This window comes from Stegodyphus dumicola, chromosome 10 (genome assembly GCF_044657685.1).
Source record: "Stegodyphus dumicola isolate Sdum_Otavi_A_Nest chromosome 10, ASM4465768v1".
Taxonomy (NCBI): Eukaryota; Metazoa; Arthropoda; class Arachnida; order Araneae; family Eresidae; genus Stegodyphus; species Stegodyphus dumicola.
In genome coordinates, this window is record NC_140777.1 from 158,032,846 (window position 1) to 158,055,656 (window position 22,811).

The 22,811-nt window shown below is 31.0% G+C and overlaps 1 protein-coding gene across 3 annotated transcripts in view; it reads left to right on the forward strand.

The window, feature by feature from the left end:
• Positions 1-22,811, forward strand: part of Surf1 (surfeit locus protein 1) — a 75,456-nt gene that overhangs the window by 23,707 nt on the left and 28,938 nt on the right. For 2 of the 3 annotated variants that reach the window (XM_085825744.1, XM_085825743.1), the window contains exons 6-7: positions 14,641-14,694; positions 19,819-20,009. In XM_085825744.1, coding sequence (XP_085681870.1) covers positions 14,641-14,694; positions 19,819-20,009 — 245 coding nt within the window. The remainder of the gene's footprint in view (positions 1-14,640; positions 14,695-19,818; positions 20,010-22,811) is intronic. The other variant, XM_085825745.1, reaches the window with a different exon arrangement.

Below are 22,811 nucleotides of genomic sequence, written 5' to 3' on the forward strand. Positions count from 1 at the left end.
TATAATATTAAAACTTTCTGTGCTGTTAAAATTATTTTTATTTGTTCTTGTTTCTTCTATTGAAACAAGTAATATCTCTGTTACTTTAATATGCTACAATTATAGAAATGTAATTGCCCTGTAACATAATACACAATAATAATGTTATATATATATGTAATATATTTTTTAATGTATTTTTTTATATTTTTTTAAGAATAAATATACAGTACAAAGTTCCCGATCCCGACATCCAATATCCAGAATGATCTAAAATCCGGATCTCAAAGCCTGCACCAACTTTTAAATTTTTTTTTTTTTTTTTAAATTTATTTATTTTGTGTGTGTGCTTTACGCATGTGCATCCCCCCCCCCGCATAATAAAATATGTGGAGAGTCCCGATTCTTAATTTCACTTCAGCACTAAATAAAATACTTTATTATTGAAGACACAATCATTTTAGCATAAACTTGTATGATTAATAATTTGGCTCCATAGCTGCATATCTGCTTTGCATACTACATCTCAAACGGAAACATTCTACATAGAAACATCCTTGATTTTACACCTAATATTTTATATCCCTGATGCCAACCTGGTTAATCATTATTTATTATCTTTTGCTTTCATCACCACAAGTTTATCAACACATGACAACTTGAGTAATGACTCATGTAACGATGCTTAAACAATTTTTCTATATTAGTAATTTAATAACAAAGAGTACGGTGACCTTTTATGTAGACATTACGCTTGGCAATGATTATAGATTTAAGTTAAATGTGCTAAGAATTGATTTTGTTAATGTACTCATAGGCCAAAAGAATACATTTAGTGCTGTTTGACTTAAGAATAACTGATTTGTTATTCGTATAAACCTACAAGCAACACCAGAGCTCATATGGCCGCATAGGGCAGCAGAATTTAGGGAAGACCAAAGGGAGGCACTTGGTAGCAGAATTTAAGACCCGTAGAGACTGCATCACGCAGCAAGATTTCTAGTGCCAGCCCTCAATAAGCCTTAAGTATATGTGGGAATTTATTTACTCAGAATTCAGATAAGACATAAGCATGTGTAAGGAATAGGCATAAGCATAATAAATAACTAAACTAATACAATTCAGGCTTAAATTGTCTCAGTGCGCAATAGAAGCAAGATAAAATTTAGTGGAACAACTTGTCTTTAAGTCATCAATCTCATGATACATTGCCAAATATGTATAACGATAGCTAAATTTTAAGATGATAAATACGAGTCTGAAAGTGTTTGAATATTGCAAACCAAAGGTGAAATTTTCTAATTAACTGATTTTGTAAAGAAATGTGGAGAAGTGGTAATGAAGATGATATAAAAGGAGTTTTCATTGTGATGACAATGCTCCTCAATCATCAATCTGTTAACGGATGGTGAAATCTGTAGTATGGTTTTAGATACAGAAAATACTGCTACTGATAGTGAAGAAAGTGACAGAGAGGTTACTCAAAACGAAAAAATTTCGCTTGACAAGTTAGTTGGAATCCTAGACACAGCAATTACAGGACTTCAACAATGGAACTTTGTAACTGACCAAGAAATTATGTCTGTCTATAGAATTAAAGAGAAAGTATTAGCGCAAAAAATGAAGAAAAGAATTTGAAAGAAATGTTAAGTAAAGTAGACAAATAAATATTAAGCTTTTTTTTTTCTAAATTTTGATACCCTTTAATCATAAATGCTTCATTATTTCATAAATTACTGTTTCATATTTTTAATTTTATTTTTTATACATGCCATCTTACTAGATTTAAACTGATGATCTAATATCCGGAATCACCGAAGTCCCGACGAGTCCAGATCTCAGACTTTGTACTGTAATATTTTTTTTTTTTTTTTTTTGACCCTCACTTTTTGACCATAGAACAGAAGAAAGATTGATTTTTTTGCACGTTATTATTTGTTCCAAATCGAACAGTAAAGCTCAGTTTTTTTCTTTTCTTTCTCTTTTGGTTTCACCCCAAACAAAAAAGGATTAATGATGGAAGCAGTCATCTGTTTAGGTTGGATAAGATCCTTCCAACCCCAGGCTATAAAAAAGTTGTTCAGTTGTTCTCGAATGAAAGCCATGTTGTTTACTTTTTTGATTAGAATATGATAATTTACAAGGAATTCTTGAGAAATTAATGGCAAGGATCACATTGTATAAAGACGACTGACTTCTGAAAAGACGTCAGTATGTTAGACCTGAAAAAAACTTAATTGACTGACTGATTTCTGCTGCACAGTTATGTACCACCACACAATTCCATTCTTTTCAAGCACTTCATAGGAATGACAAGTATCACAATTCTTAAGCACTTGACTGACTGACTGACTAAATTTTGTGCCTGTGGACTACTTTCTGAAGTCTCACGCTAGAGATTTTTTCTGATGAAGAGGCATTCAAGCTGTTTATTAAAGTTTGGCTATAAGTGAATGCCATTTTCCTATATTTATTCATGTTTTGACCTTTTTAAACATTCCGCCAGTTCTTCTAATTAAATTTAGGAAAATTTTATACTTATTATTGAAGAAAAAGAGTTCAACTCTCGTTGATCAAAAATTGAACAAGACATCTCATTTTGAAACTTGATATTTGGTTCATTTTGAAACTTGATTTTTGGTATAATTTCCAACTTGCCTTGAAGTGTCAGTTAATAAATAAATTAGAATAATTTGAAGTTGATTTTCCCCCTTAACCCCTTAACTGCCGCGGAAAACGTACAAGATTCATTTCCCAGTGCCACGGTTTTTCACACAGGCGCGCGCAGTTATGCGATGTATTAGGGGGAAAATAAGTGCAAGTTTTACTTTATAAAAACTGTTTACTTTCACAAAATAAAGAATAAAAGAAAAAAATGAATGCACAAAATTTAATGTTTTGAGTAAAGGTATAATAAAAAGATGTAAATATAATACAAATGAGGGTTTTATAATAAAAAAGGTCTCCCTAAAATGGAGTTTTGATCAATTCATTTTTAGACCAGTAAAGTGTAATATCAGGTTTCAGTGTTATACCTTGGGAAATCAAGTATGCCAGAAAAACATATTTCTTCTGAACTGGTTGAATGCCACGATTTTGTTCTTGATTTTTCGTTTGCAAGGTGTTGCTTCATATACTCGTCTACAAAACGGTTTAGTTTCAGTAACAATATGAAGCACGAGCGGTTCATCAAAAGATAATTCAAAAAAGTTAAATGGTTTTGAAACATCCTTTATATCTTTCTTTATTCCTGGAACCTACTACAAAAAGTAAACGAAAACGGAGGACACAGAATTAAAAAAAAAAAAAGTGTTACGCAAAACAACAACAGCCAATACCGCGCAGTCATTACTTTCACCGCTTTAGACACACCCCTCTCTCCAATTTCTCCCCACACTTCTCTGAAATAGTATCCTCCTTCGCATACTTTGTCAAGGTCATTGTGGTGTTGCATTCCAAAGCTTTGCGTATAATTTTACGAGTAGCTGCTCAAAGCAAATGATAGTAGTTTGGAAGGGTGCATATATACGCCTGGGGCAGTTAACGCATCGGCTGAGCAAGGCATATATATACACCCACGGCAGTTAAGGGGTTAAATATCATTCAGTGATATTCTTTTGTGATTTACTAACTTGTAGCATTCTTTAATTTTACAACTGATATCCTGAAAGAATTTTAACCCAAGCAATTTATGGAATCATGATAAAGAATACATTATTGATATCCTTGTGAAATATTATTAATTAAGAATTAAAATTTAGTAACCATGCAAAAAATCATTAAATTAGTTCATTATTAATTTTTAATTTTCAGTTTATACAAATAATCTTATGAATTGGCTCTATGCCAGTACTCAGTGCAAACTTTCAGTGTGTTCCAGAACATGAATTCTATAAAATTATGTGAATAATATGTCATTATTTTGAAAAAAATACATTGATTAATACGTTTTACTGTAATTTCCATCGAAATTCTTATCACTTTTTATTAGCATCAAAAATCTTTTTTTCTAAGCTGCTATTTAATTTTTATTTGCATATAAATGCAAACATTTTGCTTTCCAATTTGTGAAAGCTCTTGAAATTTAAAAATGAAATATCTTTTTTGTTTTATTTTTTATAATAAATATAAAATTATCCTAAATATAAGTATAGGAATTGGGAGAATATATATGATTTCCTAATTTAAACAAAATTAACTTTTTAAAATTTAAAAATACTAAAGCATAATTATTTGCATCATTTAAAGCATTTTTGTAAAGCAGTTCATCTTGCATGGTGCTGCTTTCGCTTAAGGCAGACCATGTCTGATTAGAGAAATGTGATCTTCACTGCCGGATCAAGCTTTTCTCTCAATGCTGATGACTGCTGCGTGAGTGTCTGGAGATGGAAAGGTGAGCGGTCATATATAGCATTTGTTACTGAGTGGTACACAGCCAAAATACAGAGTGTGACAGTCTGAGGAGTGATTAGCTGGGTCAGCCATTCACCATTAGTCATGCTGCAATGTACTGTGACTGCTCGCAGGTACACTGCTCAAAAAAAAAAAGGGGGGGACAATGCTATATCTCCTGTTTTACTGGGCCGATTGACAAAATTCAAACTGCGTTATTCATGTCTCGAAAGCGTGACTTAGGATATATATTAGATTTATATATAGCACTATTCTAACATAGGTATTTTTTGACACAAAATCGGACTTTTTCTGAAATAACATACCAATTTTTTTCCATATTGCGATTCTACGACTCAAATTATGCCAGAATATCAAGTTTTGTAAAAATCGTACGAGTAGTTTTTAAAATATTAGCTCTCGAAATTTTAGCTTCTTAATGTTAATTGAATTTGGCAAATATTTATTAATATCTCTTTTTTTATTAAACTTTTATTATTTTTCCTTTCACATTTCGAAATTTAGCTTCATTCCAAATAAAATTTACCCATTTTTTGTGTATTATTTTTTAAATTTCTATTTTTAAATAATTTTTATAAATTTTTCGAAAAAGATTTTGAATTATAACCTATAAAATTTTTACCATCATCTTAAAGTAGGTGTGTTTTTCAGCATACCTGCAAAAAATTAGTCTTTTTTATTCAAAATTTTCTGAGATATACACAAATTTACATATTTTCGCGTTTTGAAATTTGGCATCTTTTTTTTTGAGCGATAATAACGCCAAATGTGGTCTATGGATTTTTGTTACACTGAATTGCCACAGCTATTTTTAACCTTAAATTTTAAGTAAAATTTTACGGAGAATTAATTATATGAAACTTTTTCCCTCAATGATACGTAATAAATATTTATTAATACTATATGAAAAGCGATTTTTTTAAATTATAGATGATATTATTCAAATTTTTAACTATTTTTTTTTTAATTTCTTTCTTTCTTTAAAAAAAAATTTGTAAGAATAATTTTTTATCTTCGGTGTTTTATCATCTGCTACTTTAACTTCGTTTAAATCAAATTGTCTAAAACTGAGAACTTTCGTTTGATGTGTATTTGAGTTTTACGAAAATATTTTATGACATTAACTGCATAATTCATTTCTAAACAAGCTGTTGCTTATGAAGTGGCTGAAAGAGCATCTGATACTATCATCCATATTTTTAAAGCACAGTATATTTTTATAGAAACATAAGATTTAGAATAATCATTTTTATAAATTCATTATAAATTTATTATTCATTTATAAAGTCAAATTATGATATAAACATACAACCCACTAGAGACCGAATTAATGGAAGTTCAATGGTTATATAGAAATGATCTGCAGTTACTTAATGGCTGGATAAGTCAGCAAGTTCTGTAGACAAGTAAGAATAATTATATAAACGACACCCAAATTCTGGATTCAATTAACAACGGGGGTACAATGTTTATCAAATGAATTTAAGAAGTTTTTAAACATAAAAAATCAACTCATTTTTTTATCCTAAAATGTATTTTTATGAGTAGTGTATTTTAATTATATCCTTAAAATTCTAATTTAGAATGTAATTGTCAAGAACTGAATTCTAATCATCAGTAATATAATAAGTAATTATTACGGTTATTAATAAATCCTTCTTATAAAGTAATTGCAAATATTTCAGAAAACTTTCTGTCTGAATGCAAATATTTCTAATTTTATATTAATCAAGATTGTACAGGATATTATTTATTTCCACTTCAATTCTTACCGTCAGCTCTTGTAGAAGTTACAAATCAATTATATTTAATTAAGGAATGACCATCTAAGTTTAGAAACAGCGTACCGTAACAGCAATTCAATTATTGACGCTGTATCTTTCATGTTACTCCCAAATGGCAAGCTACATGATTTTTAATGAATATTCAGGTTTTGCTAGTAACTTCACTTGGAAATCACACTTAAACTAGGTTATTTGAACATAGAAAGAACATGGGAGCTATTTGGTTAAGATGCTTTCATAGAGAACCTTTGTAAAGAGAACCTAGAAAACTATGAAAACCACGAAAATCAACCATGCAGCCTGGGTTAGACTTCGCAACAAACAATTTGTATTTAACAATCTTATAATGCTAGGCAACTGGTGAGGCTCCAGTTAAATTTCCAATTTAATATTTTATTTGTAAATATTTAAGATATTGTATTCTTAGACACAAAAAGCAGAATTTAAGTTTTGTTAACTCGTTAGTAAACTACCAAGCCATAGTCCAAATGAATATTCAATTTCTTTTGCAATAATTGTATTCACTTAATATTCTTGGAATATGAGCTAAAAAAGGAATGTTCTCAGAAGATTAAAGAAGTATTTAAATCCAGTGATATTAGGTTTGTCTTACAAGCTCAAAATCAAAACCATTCTGAAATTGCCCGAGTAGTTGAAATGTAAATGGCTGTGAATTAAGCAGATGACTTCTAATCTTAACATTATTCAGTCAGAAAACGCATTTGAATGTTTTGTATTGCATGACAATGTAACTTTTCATTATTCAATAACCAATTGGAAAAACGCTTGTATTCCGAAAATAAGTATGTGTACTCAATCGTCCTGCATGTTCTTCAAATTTGTCTTCTTGTGATTTTTTTCTTTCCCAAAAACTTTGCCTCTCAAAGGAAAGTTTTTTGACATTGAAGAGACAAAAGGAGTATGACATCTACTTTTAGAGGCATGTCAAAAACAGATCTCTACAAGTCTTCTCTTCTTCCATTACATTTTTTGCATTCAGACAAAAAGTTGGATCAGCGTAAATTCTATAATGTATTTTTATTACACTCTGATTACTTTATTAACATACAGTGAATATATACTATACTAAATCTTTTACTTCAGCTTCAGTAATTCGGAATTTTTGACGGAATTGTTGTCAGAACTAGGATTTAGAAGATACGTCAAATTGAATATTTCGATAATCCAATAAATTCAAGATTGAAGTTTCAATATTTTATTTTCGGAGGGAGGGGAAATGTTTTCAGTTTTGGTCCATTATCCGAAGTATATTTGCTTCGATTCTTTATTTTTTACATAAAAGCAAAAATCTTATGCATGGTATACATATAAAGCATAGCTTCAATTAAAATTTAATAATATACAGGGTGGTTATAATTAAAGTTCCACTTTGAAACGGTCATAAAAGGAAAACTATTGGATGAAATGTTATCAAACTTGGTAATCGTGTAAAGGAAGACATAAGAATTTGTTTTCCGCGAAAAAAAGAAAGCTCAAAACCTCAACACCAGGTGGAAATGGCGCTGTATGCAATATTGTTAAACGAAATATGGGTCAAAATCTAACTTGACCTTTTGTTACACGGGTTTAATAAGTTTAATGTGCATACCCTTAAGAAACTTTGAAGTAAGCAAATTACCATTTAAAGGTGTTAAATTCGATAAAAGTTGAGTGCGCCATCCGAGTAAGGGAGAAATTCGTCTGTGAAAACCACGAATTAGTGATTAGAAAATGTGAGATCGCAAATCATTCGCACAAGTGCGTACAATCTGGAAATCATTTTCTTACAAATCGCTAATTTGTAATTTTTGAAGCCTGAATTTGGCCCTAAAACATGAAGATACTTATTCAAAACGCTTTTAATCGATTTGGGCCAAAGAAATCCCTCATGTTATCTACCTAGTTCCATTGGATTCTCCTACTGCATTTGATTGCATAGCAGTCATTCCACACCATTTGGTGTGGAATGACAGCATTTCGTGATACATGAACTGCAGTAACGTGGCATTTTAGATCCTGTGATTTTTATGCAGAGCTGGGCCCCACCTCACATGTGTCGCACAGTTACTACTTAGGCAACATTTCACGAATGAATGTCTTATAGGCCGACACTTCCCCTCTTCCCACCAGACCTCAATCTCTGTGACTTTTAGCTATGGGGTTATCTCAAAAGCACTGTTTTTTGTGATAATCTAAACAATTTGGCAGAAATGAAAAATGTGATACACTGACATGTCCGTAACATTCCTTCTGATATGCTAAGAGCTGCTGTTGAGAATGCAGTAACAGGATTTAACTTGCTTTCGGAAAATACTGGATGCTACATTGAACATGCTTTGTAACATGTTTCGGAAACAATTAAACACATTTTAAACCGATGTTTTCATTTCTTACTTCATTTAATAATATTGCATACAGCACCATTTTTTCCGAGGTGGTGAGCTTTTGAACTCTTTTTTTTTCCTGCAGAAAGTAAATTCCCATCATATCCTGTAGATGATTCCTAAGTGTGATAACACTTGGTCCGGTAGTTTTCCTTTTATGACCATTTCAAAGTGAAACTTTAATTATAACCACCATGTTAATTAAACTTTAAAAGTTTGACAGTTTGGTTCAAGTCCCAGCTTTAAAAATATATATTTAAATATAAATTTTTGTATTAATCCTCTTAGAAAGAATGTTTTAAGAAGCTAAATTTTCTCTCGTGTTATAGATTGTATAAAAAACATGATCTTTAATATGGTTTAGATTGCTTCAACCGATATAAGAATCGGGTTACTCTGTGGTACAGAATAAACACTGCTGGACTGTTTTATTTCTTTGTCATTTAGCAAAAAATCTTTTAATGAAAATATTTATCCTTCCTTTTAGGCAGGGCTATCTGCCTAAAAGGAAGGATGCCTTCGTAAAGAAATTTCTAAGGGAAACCAGCTGGCATACACGTTACACATGAGAAAATCCATGAAAACGCCCATGCAACCAGCCCGTTTACCGGGATTCGAACCACGGAGTCAACTACCAGTGCTTAGCGACTTTACCACTCGGCCGTTTGTGGGCCTTTATGAAATGGAAGGTGAAAACTTTATTTAAAATGATTATCAGAAACACCAAGATGTTTCGAGAAGTTGAATGCTTTTTAATATACTTGCAGAATGCCTAAAGAAAAAAGAGAAGAAAAAATAAATTTTTGCATAAAATTTAGTATTTGTTATTTTTTAATTTAAAACTTTTTAATCTTATGATATTTGATTCTTGCGACTTCAAAAATAAATTATTTGACTAAAATATGAATAACATTTTAAGAAACCAAATGCAGGATAAAATTGTGTAAAGCAATGGGCACAATGATAAAACTGTTTAAAGCAGTGCATGCAAGTCATCCTAAGTTAAAATGTCGGTTATACATCTGTCTTATTTTATATCTTTTCTGAAGGGAAAATTGAAAGGCGTGTTAAGTGTGCTTTACTGTATTTTCTCTTTATGCAGTTTTCAAATGCATCGTAGTCTGGGTTACAAAGTATTCTTCCGAAAGAAACGCAGTTTAAATAAATAAAATCAAATTTTGGAAAATTTATATTAATAAATATATTCAAAATGCTCAGTTCGAATGAATAAATAGAAAATTTTAAAATAGTTATCTAAAGAGACAATGCAACACTAACAATTAAAATAAAAGTCTAAAAATTTAAAAATTACCTAAAATAATAACTAAAAATATAGTATAAAGAAAACTATTTGAAAAAAAAAATAATAAATGATGATTTGATTTAAACTACGCAGTTCGAATGAGTAAATAGAAAATTTTAAAACAGTTATTCAAAAGAAAGTATGCAATGTAAGCAATTAAAATAAATTCGAAAAAGAAAAAAATTGCTTAAAATTAATAATAATAATTAAAAATATGAGATAAAGAACATTAAATCCGGAATGATCTATAATCCGAACCTCAAAGCTACAAACTTTCTGCACATGCGTCAACACACAATGCGTTAAAGCACGCGCATATGTGTCTATGCATGTGCATAATACGTTTACGCATGCGCGTTTAATGTATAATGGACTGTATAAGCTAAACTAAAATTATCTATTTCAGTTAATGTTGCAGATTGCGTTATTCCTTAATCTTCTAGTTGAATCCAGCTTATTATTTTTTGCAGACTGTTAGAGCAATTTTATAAAAGTAAGCTTGAACTTTCGATTATGTCAAATAGAATTTCCGATGCTGGAGCTCCCAAAAGATCTAGAAAACAAAAGTATGTTTCGATGTCCATCAAACAAAAAGTGAAATTGCTGCAAAAAATGGATAAAGGCATATCCTTTGATTCTCTAACCATTCCGACATATGTTTATCAATTTCTCTGCGGGGGAAAGGGGGGTTGACGCGGCGCGCAATGAACTGGAAGTTGATCTGTCAGCACTATCCTTATCTTCAGGGCAGATGTTTTTATTTTATTCGGCTTATAATTCCTTATTAAATGTAGTATTTGATCTCGATGTACTTCGTCTTTGATATCATTTACATCAAATTCCTCATCATTATAAATATCACGAATACACATCAAATAGTTTTCTGGTTGCAATTTTCTAATTTCGACTATGTGTAATGTACACATTACACATGCATGCGTTAAAAGAAATGTTTAATAAAGTAAAAAAATAAATATTAACCTTTTTTTTTTTTTTTTTTTTTTTTGTAAATTTTGATACCCTTTAAATCATAATGGTGCTTTATTTCATAAATTATGGTTTCATATTTTTAATTTTATAATTTCTGCATGCCATCTTACCAGATTTAAACTGATGACCTATAATCCTGAAAAACCGATAATCAGGAATAGCCGAATTTCCGACGAGTCCGAATTAAAGACAATTTTTACTGTATAAACAAAACTATTTGAAAAAAAATAATAAACGATGCGCCTTTGATTTTAAACTACACAGTTTGAATGAGTAAATAGAAAATCTTAAAACAGTTATTCGAAAGAAACTATGCAGCGTAAACAATTAAAATAAATTCGGAAAAGAAAAAAATTGCTTAAAATTAATAACAATTATAATTAAAAATATGAGATAAAGAACATTATTTGAAAAAAGGTACGATTGAATCTTTTTTTCCTCTCACGCACTATGTAAAATAAAAATGGAAATGAAAATAGGTTGCCACATATTAAGAAGTTCGCCACGTGAACTAATTTTGGCGCAAACTAAATAAAAAGTGGCAGCATAAATTGTTGAATTTCTCCGTAAATTTCGCATCAAATTTTACAAAATTTAATATTTAGGCATAATTTGAGTCGTAGAATTGAAATATGTAAAAAAAAATTGGTATGTTATTTCAGAAAAAGCCCGATTTTGTGTCAAAATATCTATGTTAGAATAGTGCTATATATAAATCTAATATATATCCTAAGTCGCGCTTTCGAGACATGAAAAACGCAGTTTGAATTTTGTCGATCAGTCCAGTAGAACGGGAGATATAGCACTGTCCCCTTTTTTTTTGGAGCAGTGTACATTGATGACATTTTGCAGCTGATCATACTGCCTTTACTAGCAGGTCGTCGAGGTTCTGTTTTCCAGCGGGACAGTGCTCGGCCATATATAGCAAAACAGTGTCTTCAACATGTTAATGTCCTCGACTGGCCTGCCAGGTCTCTAGAACTGTCGTGCATCGAACATGTTGGGACGAAAAATTTAGCAATGTACAAATACATCCCAATTCAGTGACCAGTTGTTCCATTTGTGGCTCAGTCTGCCACAGAGGGACATTGGCAACTTAATAGATTCCATGCCAAGTATCTGCTTGTATAGCTACCAGTGCTAGCTTTACACGTTCTTTCTATTGCTGTTTGTGTAAAATGCTTTTTTTTTTCTCTTCAGTTTTTGATCAGGTGTTTATCTACTCAAACGCTATACTACTGTCAAGTTTCATAGTTGTGGCTCAATTCTTTCAGGATGCACATTTTTGCAACAGAGTGTATATGGAGTTAAACTTTTTAACAAAAATGCACTTTATTTATAACATATTTTTGTTGAATAAGTAAATTTCATTGAAGAAGTTCATTTTCTTGTTGAAGTTATTTACGTAGTGTATTCGGAAACTAAGTACTGTTTCATTCTAGCGCCGTTGCAGCGCTGTGGTAGGCGTCCCGCGCATGCGCACTAGTCTTTCTTGTTCACTGACTTTCAATTGTTGCCATTTTGGTTGCTCTATGTTGTGTTTTCAGTTTGCTGTGCACATTCAAAATGTTTAAGACAATTAGTTCTCCCGCTGACTGTGAGATTCGTGCCGTGATTAAATTTTTTGAACGCGAGGAATGTTAAACCGGCCGAAATTTATCGTCAAGTGACAGAAGTTTACGGTGAATACGCGATGCGATAAGTGATGGAATGGTGAGAAAGTGGGTAAGAATGTTTAATGCAGGTCGAACAAATGTCCACACCGAGGCTCGGAGTGGTCGGCCTTCTGTTGTCACCGATGATTTGGTAAGGAAAGTTGATGAAGCAATTCATGAGAACAGACGCTTCACAATGACAACTCTTTCAGAGGCATTTCTACAAATTTCACGTACTGTTTTGTTCGAAATTGTGTCTGACCGCTTGAATTATCGCAAACTGTGTTCCCGATGGGTTCCAAAAATGCTCACTGATGTTCACAAAACAAAGCAACTTGGTAGTGCCCTGACATTTCTCACGCGGTACAGTGATGAGGGAGAAAACTTTTTAAACCAAATTGTGACAGGTGATGGAACTTGGGTGTGTCATTTCACACCAGAATCGAAACAACAATCGATGGAGTGGAGACACACTCATTCTCTGAAAAAACAAAAGTTCAAAGTGACAATGTCATCATAAACAATCATGTGCACTGTCTTCTGGGATAGGAAAGGCGTTTTGCTTACTGAATTTCTTCCCAGGGGTGAAACCATTAATGCGGCACGATATTGTGAGACTTTAACAAAACTAAGGCATGCCATTCAAAACAAATGAAGAGGAATGCTCAGTAAAGGAATTGTGTTGCTCCATGACAATGCTCGGTCCCATACTGCTGGTGTCACTCAATCGTTAATTCGACAGTTTTCATTGGGACCAGTTCGATCACCCGCCGTACAGCCCAGACTTGGCGCCGTCCGACTATCACTTGTTCCTGCACATGAAACGCGAGCTTGGTGGCAAGCGCTTTGGATCTGACGATGACACGAAAAATGCTGTGGAGTCGTGGTTATCGAAACTGGCGGGAAGTTTCTCTGACGATGGTATACAAAAACTGGTCCCCCGCTATGACAAGTGTTTGATCATTGGCGGAAACTATGTTGAAAAATAGTTTAAGACATGTATTTTCATGTAAAAATAAAATTGGATTCGAAAAAATTGTTTTACTTTTTTTTTTTTTTTCCCCCAAAATGGTACTTAGTTTCCGAATACGCCTCGTAGTATTTTCTGTGTGCACATTGGTGCTCTGTTTTTATAGTAAATACTGATTGTGAATCTTTGCAAATTTTTCATTTAACATTAAAATCCTTGTTTTGAATGTGTTTTGCTGTCTTTTAAGATTAATCTGTCTACAATTTTTTAAAAATTGTTCCAACTTAAATGCATCTTATAGCTAAAAGGCAACAAGCAGTCAATAGGAAATAAAACAAGATTCCTAAAAGTAACATCTATCAGGATTTTTCTTGCATTAAAAATAGAAAATATGGTAGAGAAAAAGAGGCTAAACAAAATAAATTTTCTTTTAATGAATTTAAAATTTAAGTAGCTTTGTCAGTAGCTTTGTAGGATCAACACAATTATACATGTCTGAAATTGAATGGCAGAAGCAGAATAGAGGCCCAATTTACATTTAACTTTATTGTTAGGGCTTTTGAAAACAGTGTAAATATTATGTATTTATTTTATTATTTCTCATTTAAAAGTGTAAAAATTGCTTTAATTTCACTGGTGTATATACAGTTTTCTTTGCTGTATAAAATTCTTTGGTGTATAAAAGAATTATTTTCAAAAATGATAAAAGAATTGCCTTCAAAAATTTTCTTTATCATGTACCTCATTTTCATTCTATTATATACTTCTTTTTTAATATACATACTATTATGTACAAAAAGTACATAATAGTATTTAAACTATATAATAGTTTTATGATTTCTAAATCTTGCAGTATGATAGTTTTATCTTTTCTAAATTTTGCAAACAGTTCAAATTTAAGACAAATATTAGAAGCAAAACTCAGGAAAATATGATCTGTAATCCCCAAATCCTCCAACCTGCACAATCATTTGCCCAGGTTATATGGATTATTAGAATTCCACTGTTGTTATTTAGATAAAAATTTATCTGACAAAATAATTATGAAATTAAAAAAAATAGATTTTCATAAATTAGCTATTAGCATGCATTGCTTTATTTTTATATATATGTATGCCAGATCAAATTAGTTTGTATATTTTACAAGATGTTTATTTTACAGGTGACAGGAGAAATTGATTTAGTTGGAACTGTAAGACTTCCTGAAAAAGTAAAGGTCCATCTAATTTCTTTCTATGTATTTTCCGGTGTCAGTTTATATTTTTATATTTAACAGTTAATGGTACTTACGTAAAGAACCACTGAAAAAAAAAGTTTGAAATGAACAATTTATCTGTGTTTGGCATAGCTTGTACAAACATAAGGAACATAGTGATTTTTCGGACATAAATAATTACATTCATGTCTGAAATTTCTTTACATGCATGAAATCAGAGATTTCTCAGAAGCTGTGAACTATAATATCATAAGTTTTTGTGGAATGATACATAACATCATAACTCATAAATAAGAAGGAAGAAATTTAAGAGTAGTGCATATGGTATAAAGCTGTGGCATAAAACAATAAAAATGGTAATAATATGTTACCAAAAAAGTTCAGAAAATAACAACTCAGAAAAAAATTAAGGCTTATGAATTTTGGGAATTTAGTATGAATAATATCTTGCCTGAATTCTGCACACTTGTCGCAGTATGTTTTGTGCTGGCAGCGACAACGTTAACCACTGTTTGGACATTAAAGTTCTTGTTCTCCAGCAGAGCAGTCTTCAGGAATTTATTTCTCCAGGAAGGGAATATCTCCATGTAACTACTTTTACAAGGTAGTCCCTGAAGCTCTCTGTTCTTTTCAGATTAGGGTTATTTTGCTGGCTGTGATATACGCTCAAAATCTTCACATTCATGGAACCTGTCAATGAGGTTTGCTCAATGTGAATGGAAAAGTCATCCATATGCACTTCTGAAAATTCTTACATAAGGTTCTAAGACCTCATCTTAATATCTACAGATCAACAGATCAGTTGTTGGAAACATGTAGAAGCATAACATCTATTGATTATGATTCCTTCACGTACCATTAGACCTACTTTATTGAAACATTCATGTTTCATAATGTTCATAGGAAATTTTACATATCTGATTCCTTACAAATGAAAATGCATTTAGAATCAAATGCTAAATTAAATCTGGACTCATCAGTAAAGAAATCATGGGAACTATTGGTGTTCATTCTAGTTCTGATGTTCTTTGCACCAGTTAAAGCAGTCCTTCTTTTGTTGTGAAGACAGTGAAACACATAACCTTGGCTTTCTGACATGAAGAGTTTTTCATTAAGCTTTCTGTATACAGTTTTCCATGCCACAGGTGTTCTTGTCATGGCTGCAAGCACTGACCTTAACTGCCGAGTAGTAGACTTTCTGTTATGATGGCAGTTATTGTGAGATATCGATCTGGAGAAGTAGTTGTTATTCTTTTACGACCTTGTTGTCATATATTTTAAGTTACACACAATGAAAAGCATGAAAATGCTCATGTAGCTAACTTGGTCACTGGGCCAGTTTACCAGCTGGTCACTGATACATATCTTAACTGTCTTAAATATAGAATATTCTGCTGGTTATTGTAAATTATTTTAACATTAAAAACTAATAAAATAAATGAAAGCTATATAGTATTTTTTAATGAAGTAAAAACTATATATGCATATGTCTGCTCAACATAATTAGATATTTCTTATTCACATGTTACCTCCAATATTGATTCTGATAGCTTATTGTAATTAATATCAGCAAAGTAACAAACTGTCATATGCATCTTCTAAAGTGTTCTGAAATTAAATTCATTGAGTTATGGTCTCTTTTGCTATAAATAAAGAAAATAATAAACCATCAGTATGTGCTTTATAAACTATTCTGAAACTAAATTAAAAGACCTTTCAAGGCCTTTAATGTTATGATAACTTTTCTATTTTTTTAAAGAAGTAGGATCACCAAGGACAAGGACTGAATTGATAATATCATTAAATACTAGTATTTGATTTTTCATTATCATTGGCTCATTAGGTCCTGTGTGCGCGTCATTTAATTCACACAAATATCAGCTGACCTAAAAATTGCTACATGTGCATTATATTAGTGGTCTCAAATTGGCATCTCTCAGAATTTTATGTTCCTTGGTACACACAATTTTATGCAGCTTGTGAATGCATTTTAAATATATATTTGTTGCAGAGATTTCAAGATTTTAGTTGTTTAAAGGCCAAGTTTACATTGTTTTCATTACCATAAAAATGAACATAAATAATGCACCAGATTATTTAATAATGGAGCTAATTAATTTACAGTATGATATAAATCTTATTCAAAAATTTAAAGATGCAAATATTATTAACTTTTCTGCATACTTGCCAAAAAAAGTAAATAAGCTTAGTTATGAATTTTTCTCTAAAAACAATCGATTTTTTCAGGTACACATTTATATGTGAACAGCTTTTATTCACAGTTGAAAATTAAGGAAAAAAAAAAAAAGAACCTGGTGGATGATGAGTGTCCACAGTCTCTGATGAATATAATTTCTAGTAATTTGTCTCTAAGGCTACGGACTTTATCAAAATTGAAATGCCATCAAATGTCAAGCTGCAGGAAGAAGTAGAGACGTTTATGTTAGTCTACATACAACATAATGCATTTTTATTTATTCTTCAAAGACAAATTTCATAAATAAGAGAAATAAGACTAGTCATTATTTATTCTGAAGTTTTACCCTACTTGAAAATTTTCACTGAAAACATAGAAAGTGTTCTGTACTCCTTTTTTTTTCATTTTAAATTAAAGCAAGTTATTTAATGATTGATTAAATATGTAAGAATTATTTGAAATAAATATCATTTCTAAAATTTAACATTTAGTTGTTAATATGTATGAATTATAAAGTGTAACCTACAAAAGTGTCTTGTAAGTGCCAAATTTCAGATTTCAAATAGGAAATACATATAAATTTGATTTTTTTTTCTTTGAGATGTTATTATTATTGTTATATATGCTTTGAGTAATATTTAGTAAGTAAAATTTGAAATTAATTAAAATATTTGTTATTTTGTTAATTAAAAAATTTTCATTTTGTTAAAAAAAATTCCAGCTTATCAACTGTTTTCCCGATTATGCATTTGGCAAGCATGCAATCTGACCACTGCATTTTATTATCAGAATTTAATGAAATTCACCTGTGTTTTACTTGCCAGGAAAACAAACATTAAATTTTTTATCATACAAGTTTCCATATGTATGTAAATTAATATGCAGGGAACACAATGATGAAATATTCATAAGATGACTGTTCATGGTTCCGTTCAGTGTAAGTGGCCATCTTAGAAGACTGATGTGTAATACTGATGATTTTTTAATTTGTTCTGTAGATTTTCAGAGATAATTTTCTGTGGTAGGTGTATGCAATAAGAAGTGTTTCTGTATTTTTTCATTATGGTGATAACAAAAAGTGAGCAAAAGCTTGGTTTTATCAATTTAGCTCAAATGCTGCACCTTAAGCTGCTCAACTGTAAAGTAAATATTAGTAATATAATAGTATTTAGGTTCTCTTTTTAATGTGCTGAAACACTGATAGACTACTTGCCAGTATTCAGAACTTCAAATCAAAAGTCTGCAGTTCAAATCCAGTTGATGAAAACAGCATTTTTTATCAGTAATATTAATAACTACTAATATTGTTATTTTAAAAAATAGTTGCTAAGTAAATATTTTTACTGGAATAACATTAAAAATGATGTCCTATAAAAATACTTTTATGTATTTTGTTCTAACTCTTGGACTTTTCGTACAACTGTAGATTATGTTTACCATAAAAAAGATTGAAAGTATAAAAATTTTGCATCACGCATAATAATAAATGGTAATTTATTCTATGGACATGAATAAATGATGGATTATTCTGGCACATGGAAAGATGATGCATTATACATAAAGTAAATGGTTTATTCTATGTGCATGATTGAGCAATGGTTTGTCACAACTTAATTTTTCCATCCCAGAGCAGCTTTTTAATTTTAGTGAAAATCATACATTAATAATATTCATAAAAGTCTTTCTCTGTATTACCTGAAATTTAGATGGACCCATATATGACCACATCCTTCACTGTACTTTTAAATTTCACAAATGCACATTATGATTAAAAAATTAAATTGTTATTAATTATTATACATTGAATATGCTCAATGCTAACATTTGATATTTTTAATGAGTCACAACTTGTATGTCTTTTGATTTGTTTCGAGAATATTGCGTGCCCTGACTGGACAGGGAGTTTGACTACGAACTATTTCTTGAGGAGTGTTGAAGAAATAACAAGATGAGAAGGGTTTAGTTACCCTTTATTTTCCACAATAATACAGGTGCTTTCATACTTTGGGATACAAAGACCAACCACTTGTGGTTTGAATGTAAAAATATAAAAAACTACTAGCTAAAGAGCTAACTTTGAATTAGTTTAACACAATGGCCCTAATGCTAAGACTGGCCTTTTAAATTATTATGTATGTAGTATGCAAACTGCCGAAACTACAATACATTTTAAAAAACGAGAGGACTAAATCTCTGGCCTTAAAGGCAAACAGCAGCTGATTGAAACCTCATGCGGAATGCAGTGGCAAGGCGGCTCACTTTCCCTCTCTCTAACTCTTAGCAAAAAGCGACAAATTAAATTCCTGGGCGTTAGCAAGTACAATTTGCATAAATAAGTTAACACTTTTACTTCTGGCTGGAAGTGGAAAAAAAGGGTGGATAGTAAAGTTTTAAAATAAAATAAACATTAGTAAAACTTAAGATCCTTACAAATGTTGTTATGATAAATATTATTTATCACTTATAAATAAAGTGTAATAATAAATAAGAATAAAATAAATAAAAATTGCTTTTATTTATGAAATTTTTATATCACATCAACATATGTGTTTGTTATTTCCTTTAAAATATTTTACATGGGGAATTTTTCTTCAAAATAAATACATGTTAAAGAATCAGTAATGCTGATAAAAAGTTATAACACTGCCCCTAGCTATTTTCAAATTGCAGACTTTGCTTCTGAAGCTCTGTTATATGCTATCAGTGCTTGTAGCAAAAGGCAAATTTTAAATGTGATAAATATTACTTAAAAATTTAAGCTCAGTTTACTCTATTTTTACTGCACAGTGCACATTAAGTATTTGCTGACATATTTACTTGAAGGTTGTCTTTAATTATGCAGAGTTTGAGTGAAATCAGTGACCACTAAGCTTCTTAAGTTAGAAATAGTAAATTGAATTTATTTTGTGATGATTCATTTTTTTCAGAGACCTCAGTTTTCTCCTAAGCATCAACCTAATTCTGATTTTTTCTTCTATCGTGATGTTCCAAAAATGACCGAGATTACAGGAGCAGCACCAATATTTCTTGATGCTGAAACTACTGTTCCAGGAGGACCAATTGGTGGACAAACTAGAATTACATTTAGGAATGAACATTTATCTTATATTATCACTTGGTAAAGTATCAGTATTGTTATTTATAATTTTGATTTGATAAATTGTTACATAGGATTGATTGAAGTGCTATGACATCTAAGTACATTCCTTAGAATTGTTTGGTTATGTGTAGAATGTGGTGTTTATTGTAATCTTAGTATCCAAATTAGAAATGTTGGGCAATCCACGCTAGCTTATAGAGTAAAATATTTGCTAACTTCATTTCATTTATATGATTTAATTAACTCTTGTTTTCATTGTTTTGTTTTTTTAATTAATATTTTCAAATATTACTTGATTTTTCTTTTCAGTAGCCGTAGCTTTATTACCTATTTCTCCATTGCTGTTAATGTTTGTTTTAGTGACATAACTAATTTTTTATAAGCATTTATTTTGTTAGTGTTTGTTTTGTTTAGTTTTTAATTTAGGCATTGTTTGTCTGGGGTGATTTGATTTCTTCTAAACTGATATACCTTTTTTGAACAGCTGTTTTTAATTATATTTTTAATAGTTTAATAAATATTTATAGATTGTTTTGACTATTTGAAACATAATTTCACCAGTTTAAATTAGACTGTTATACTTTTTTTTTCACTTATTACAAAAGGAATAGATTTATATATATATATATATATATAAATATAGCATCTTTTTTTCCCAAATTCAATTTTTTATATCCATCTTCAGAGACTACTCATTATGTTATCTATTTTTCCTTTACAAATGTTGTACCTATAGTGCAAAAAATTGTGTAACTTTTTTCTATTAACTGACATACATTGTTCAAATTCTTTGTATTTGTAGAACAACTCTTTCGTAGTACAAAAGTACTACTCAGTATAGTCTCCATCACAGGTGATGCATTTTTACAAGTGGTGAACTCTTGAATCTTCTTTAAAGAAATTCAGGTATGCTGTTGTATACACTTGTTCACAGCCAGTTTCATCAGATCATTATACCCTAAGACTTTCATTGGATCAGACAGATAGAAATCTGAGTGTACCAAATCTGCATGGGGCCTAATTTGGCCGGCCTAATTTCTTGATTGCCTCATTTATGTACAATGATTTGTGTGGTCATACATAGTTGTAATGAATATGGACATAATGAGTATGGACTTTTCAGATCTTTTGTCTGACTTTTCTAAGCTTCTGAAATGTCTTAACCCCTTCTGAGCTTAATGGGTTTAGCCCTGAAATTTCAAAGTTGCTTAGTATGTCATAAATAAGCAGTAGTTTCTTGATTATAATTTCAAAATAACCCTCTCACTTTGTAACTTGATTCATTTTCTTTCAATATGCTTCTAACCTGAAACTGGATTTATCAGGATCTACCCAAAAGTTTCATGTATAATGAATGGGAAAGACATCCTTCCATACGGAATTTTATGCCCTTAAACCTTAGATTAATGTTCCACATGCTGATCACAGTGGGCCAGGTTCTAGAAAATCAAGAAGGATGATACTCTTCTCATCCAGAAAAAAGCAATCAGCATGATTTCCTGTGCTGATCACTGGCTCTTGAACATCCAAATGAGGAGGCATATATCCAAACAAGTCTCCCTTGCACACATGTAGCCTGACAGCATTTTGTCTATACAGGGAGATTTTGTATCTTATTTGCTCTGAGCTGCTAAGGTATCAGAGCAGTTAAAGAAAGTGATGTGATTTGTATTCAGTAGGAAACCTCCATCGATCTTACAGTATAAACTTAGCAATTTGCAAATTTTCAATACCTGTATTTTTCTCTTAATTTAAAAAAATTGCAATACTTTTAACAGTAACAATAAACATGAAACTTAATAGCAGAAGAAAGTAACAGTGATTTAAAATGCCAATAAAAGTGCAAAATACGTAATTTAAGTAAAAATTGTAAATTAAAAAAAATAATGAAGTGTTTCCCACTTGATGCTGGAAAGTAATTAATTGTGAAAGGTAATGCATATATATGGGGGAGAGAGAGAGATGTAAGGTAAAAATATGTAAATCATTAGTTCACATTTAATCATTACTAGGCATAAGATACAATTTAGTCACTGCTGTTTTAAAATCACTAGCAACTGTTTTTAACTGTAGTTACTCAAACTCTTTAACTCTTTTGTTGCTGCCTGGATTAATTAGGGCAATTCTTCCAATTTTCTGTTGGTCTGGAGGTGGTTGTTCATTTTTGATCAGAACCAAGTCGCCACATTTTAGATTTGGAGTTGCACGAAACCACTTGTGCATTGTTGAAGAGTTGTCAAATACTCTGCAGACTATCTTTTTCTAAAATGTTACGCAGTTTGTTGAACTAGATAAAAAAGTTTTAGTTTGGAAGACTTAACATCACTCAAGTCAGAATCAGGAATGGCAAGTAAAGGGGCTGCAGTCAAAAAATTACCTGGTGTTGATGCACTAAAGTCATTTGGATCACTTGATGTCACACATAGAGGATGGGAGTTCATACACCCTTCCATTTGTATCAGCACTGCTAAAAGTTCCTTTTCAGTTAGAATTAAGGATACCAATACTCATATAAGTTGAAATTTCATGAACTTTATATTAGATTCCCATAAACCACCAAAGTGAGGGGGGTGTCAGAGGCTTAAATAACCACATTATACCTTCTAAGGTAATGTAATTACATACGTCATTGCTTTTCTAGATGCAAGCTGCACTTTTATAAATCTCCTTCAGTTCCTTACAAGCACCTCTTGAGATTAGCCACACTGTTACTTGAAATTTCGGATGGTTTGTCTTGTCAGGCGATAAATATCTTTAGAGCTGCAAAAAAAAGTTGAAGTAGATAAGTCACTGACTAACTCTAAATGTACAGCTTATGTT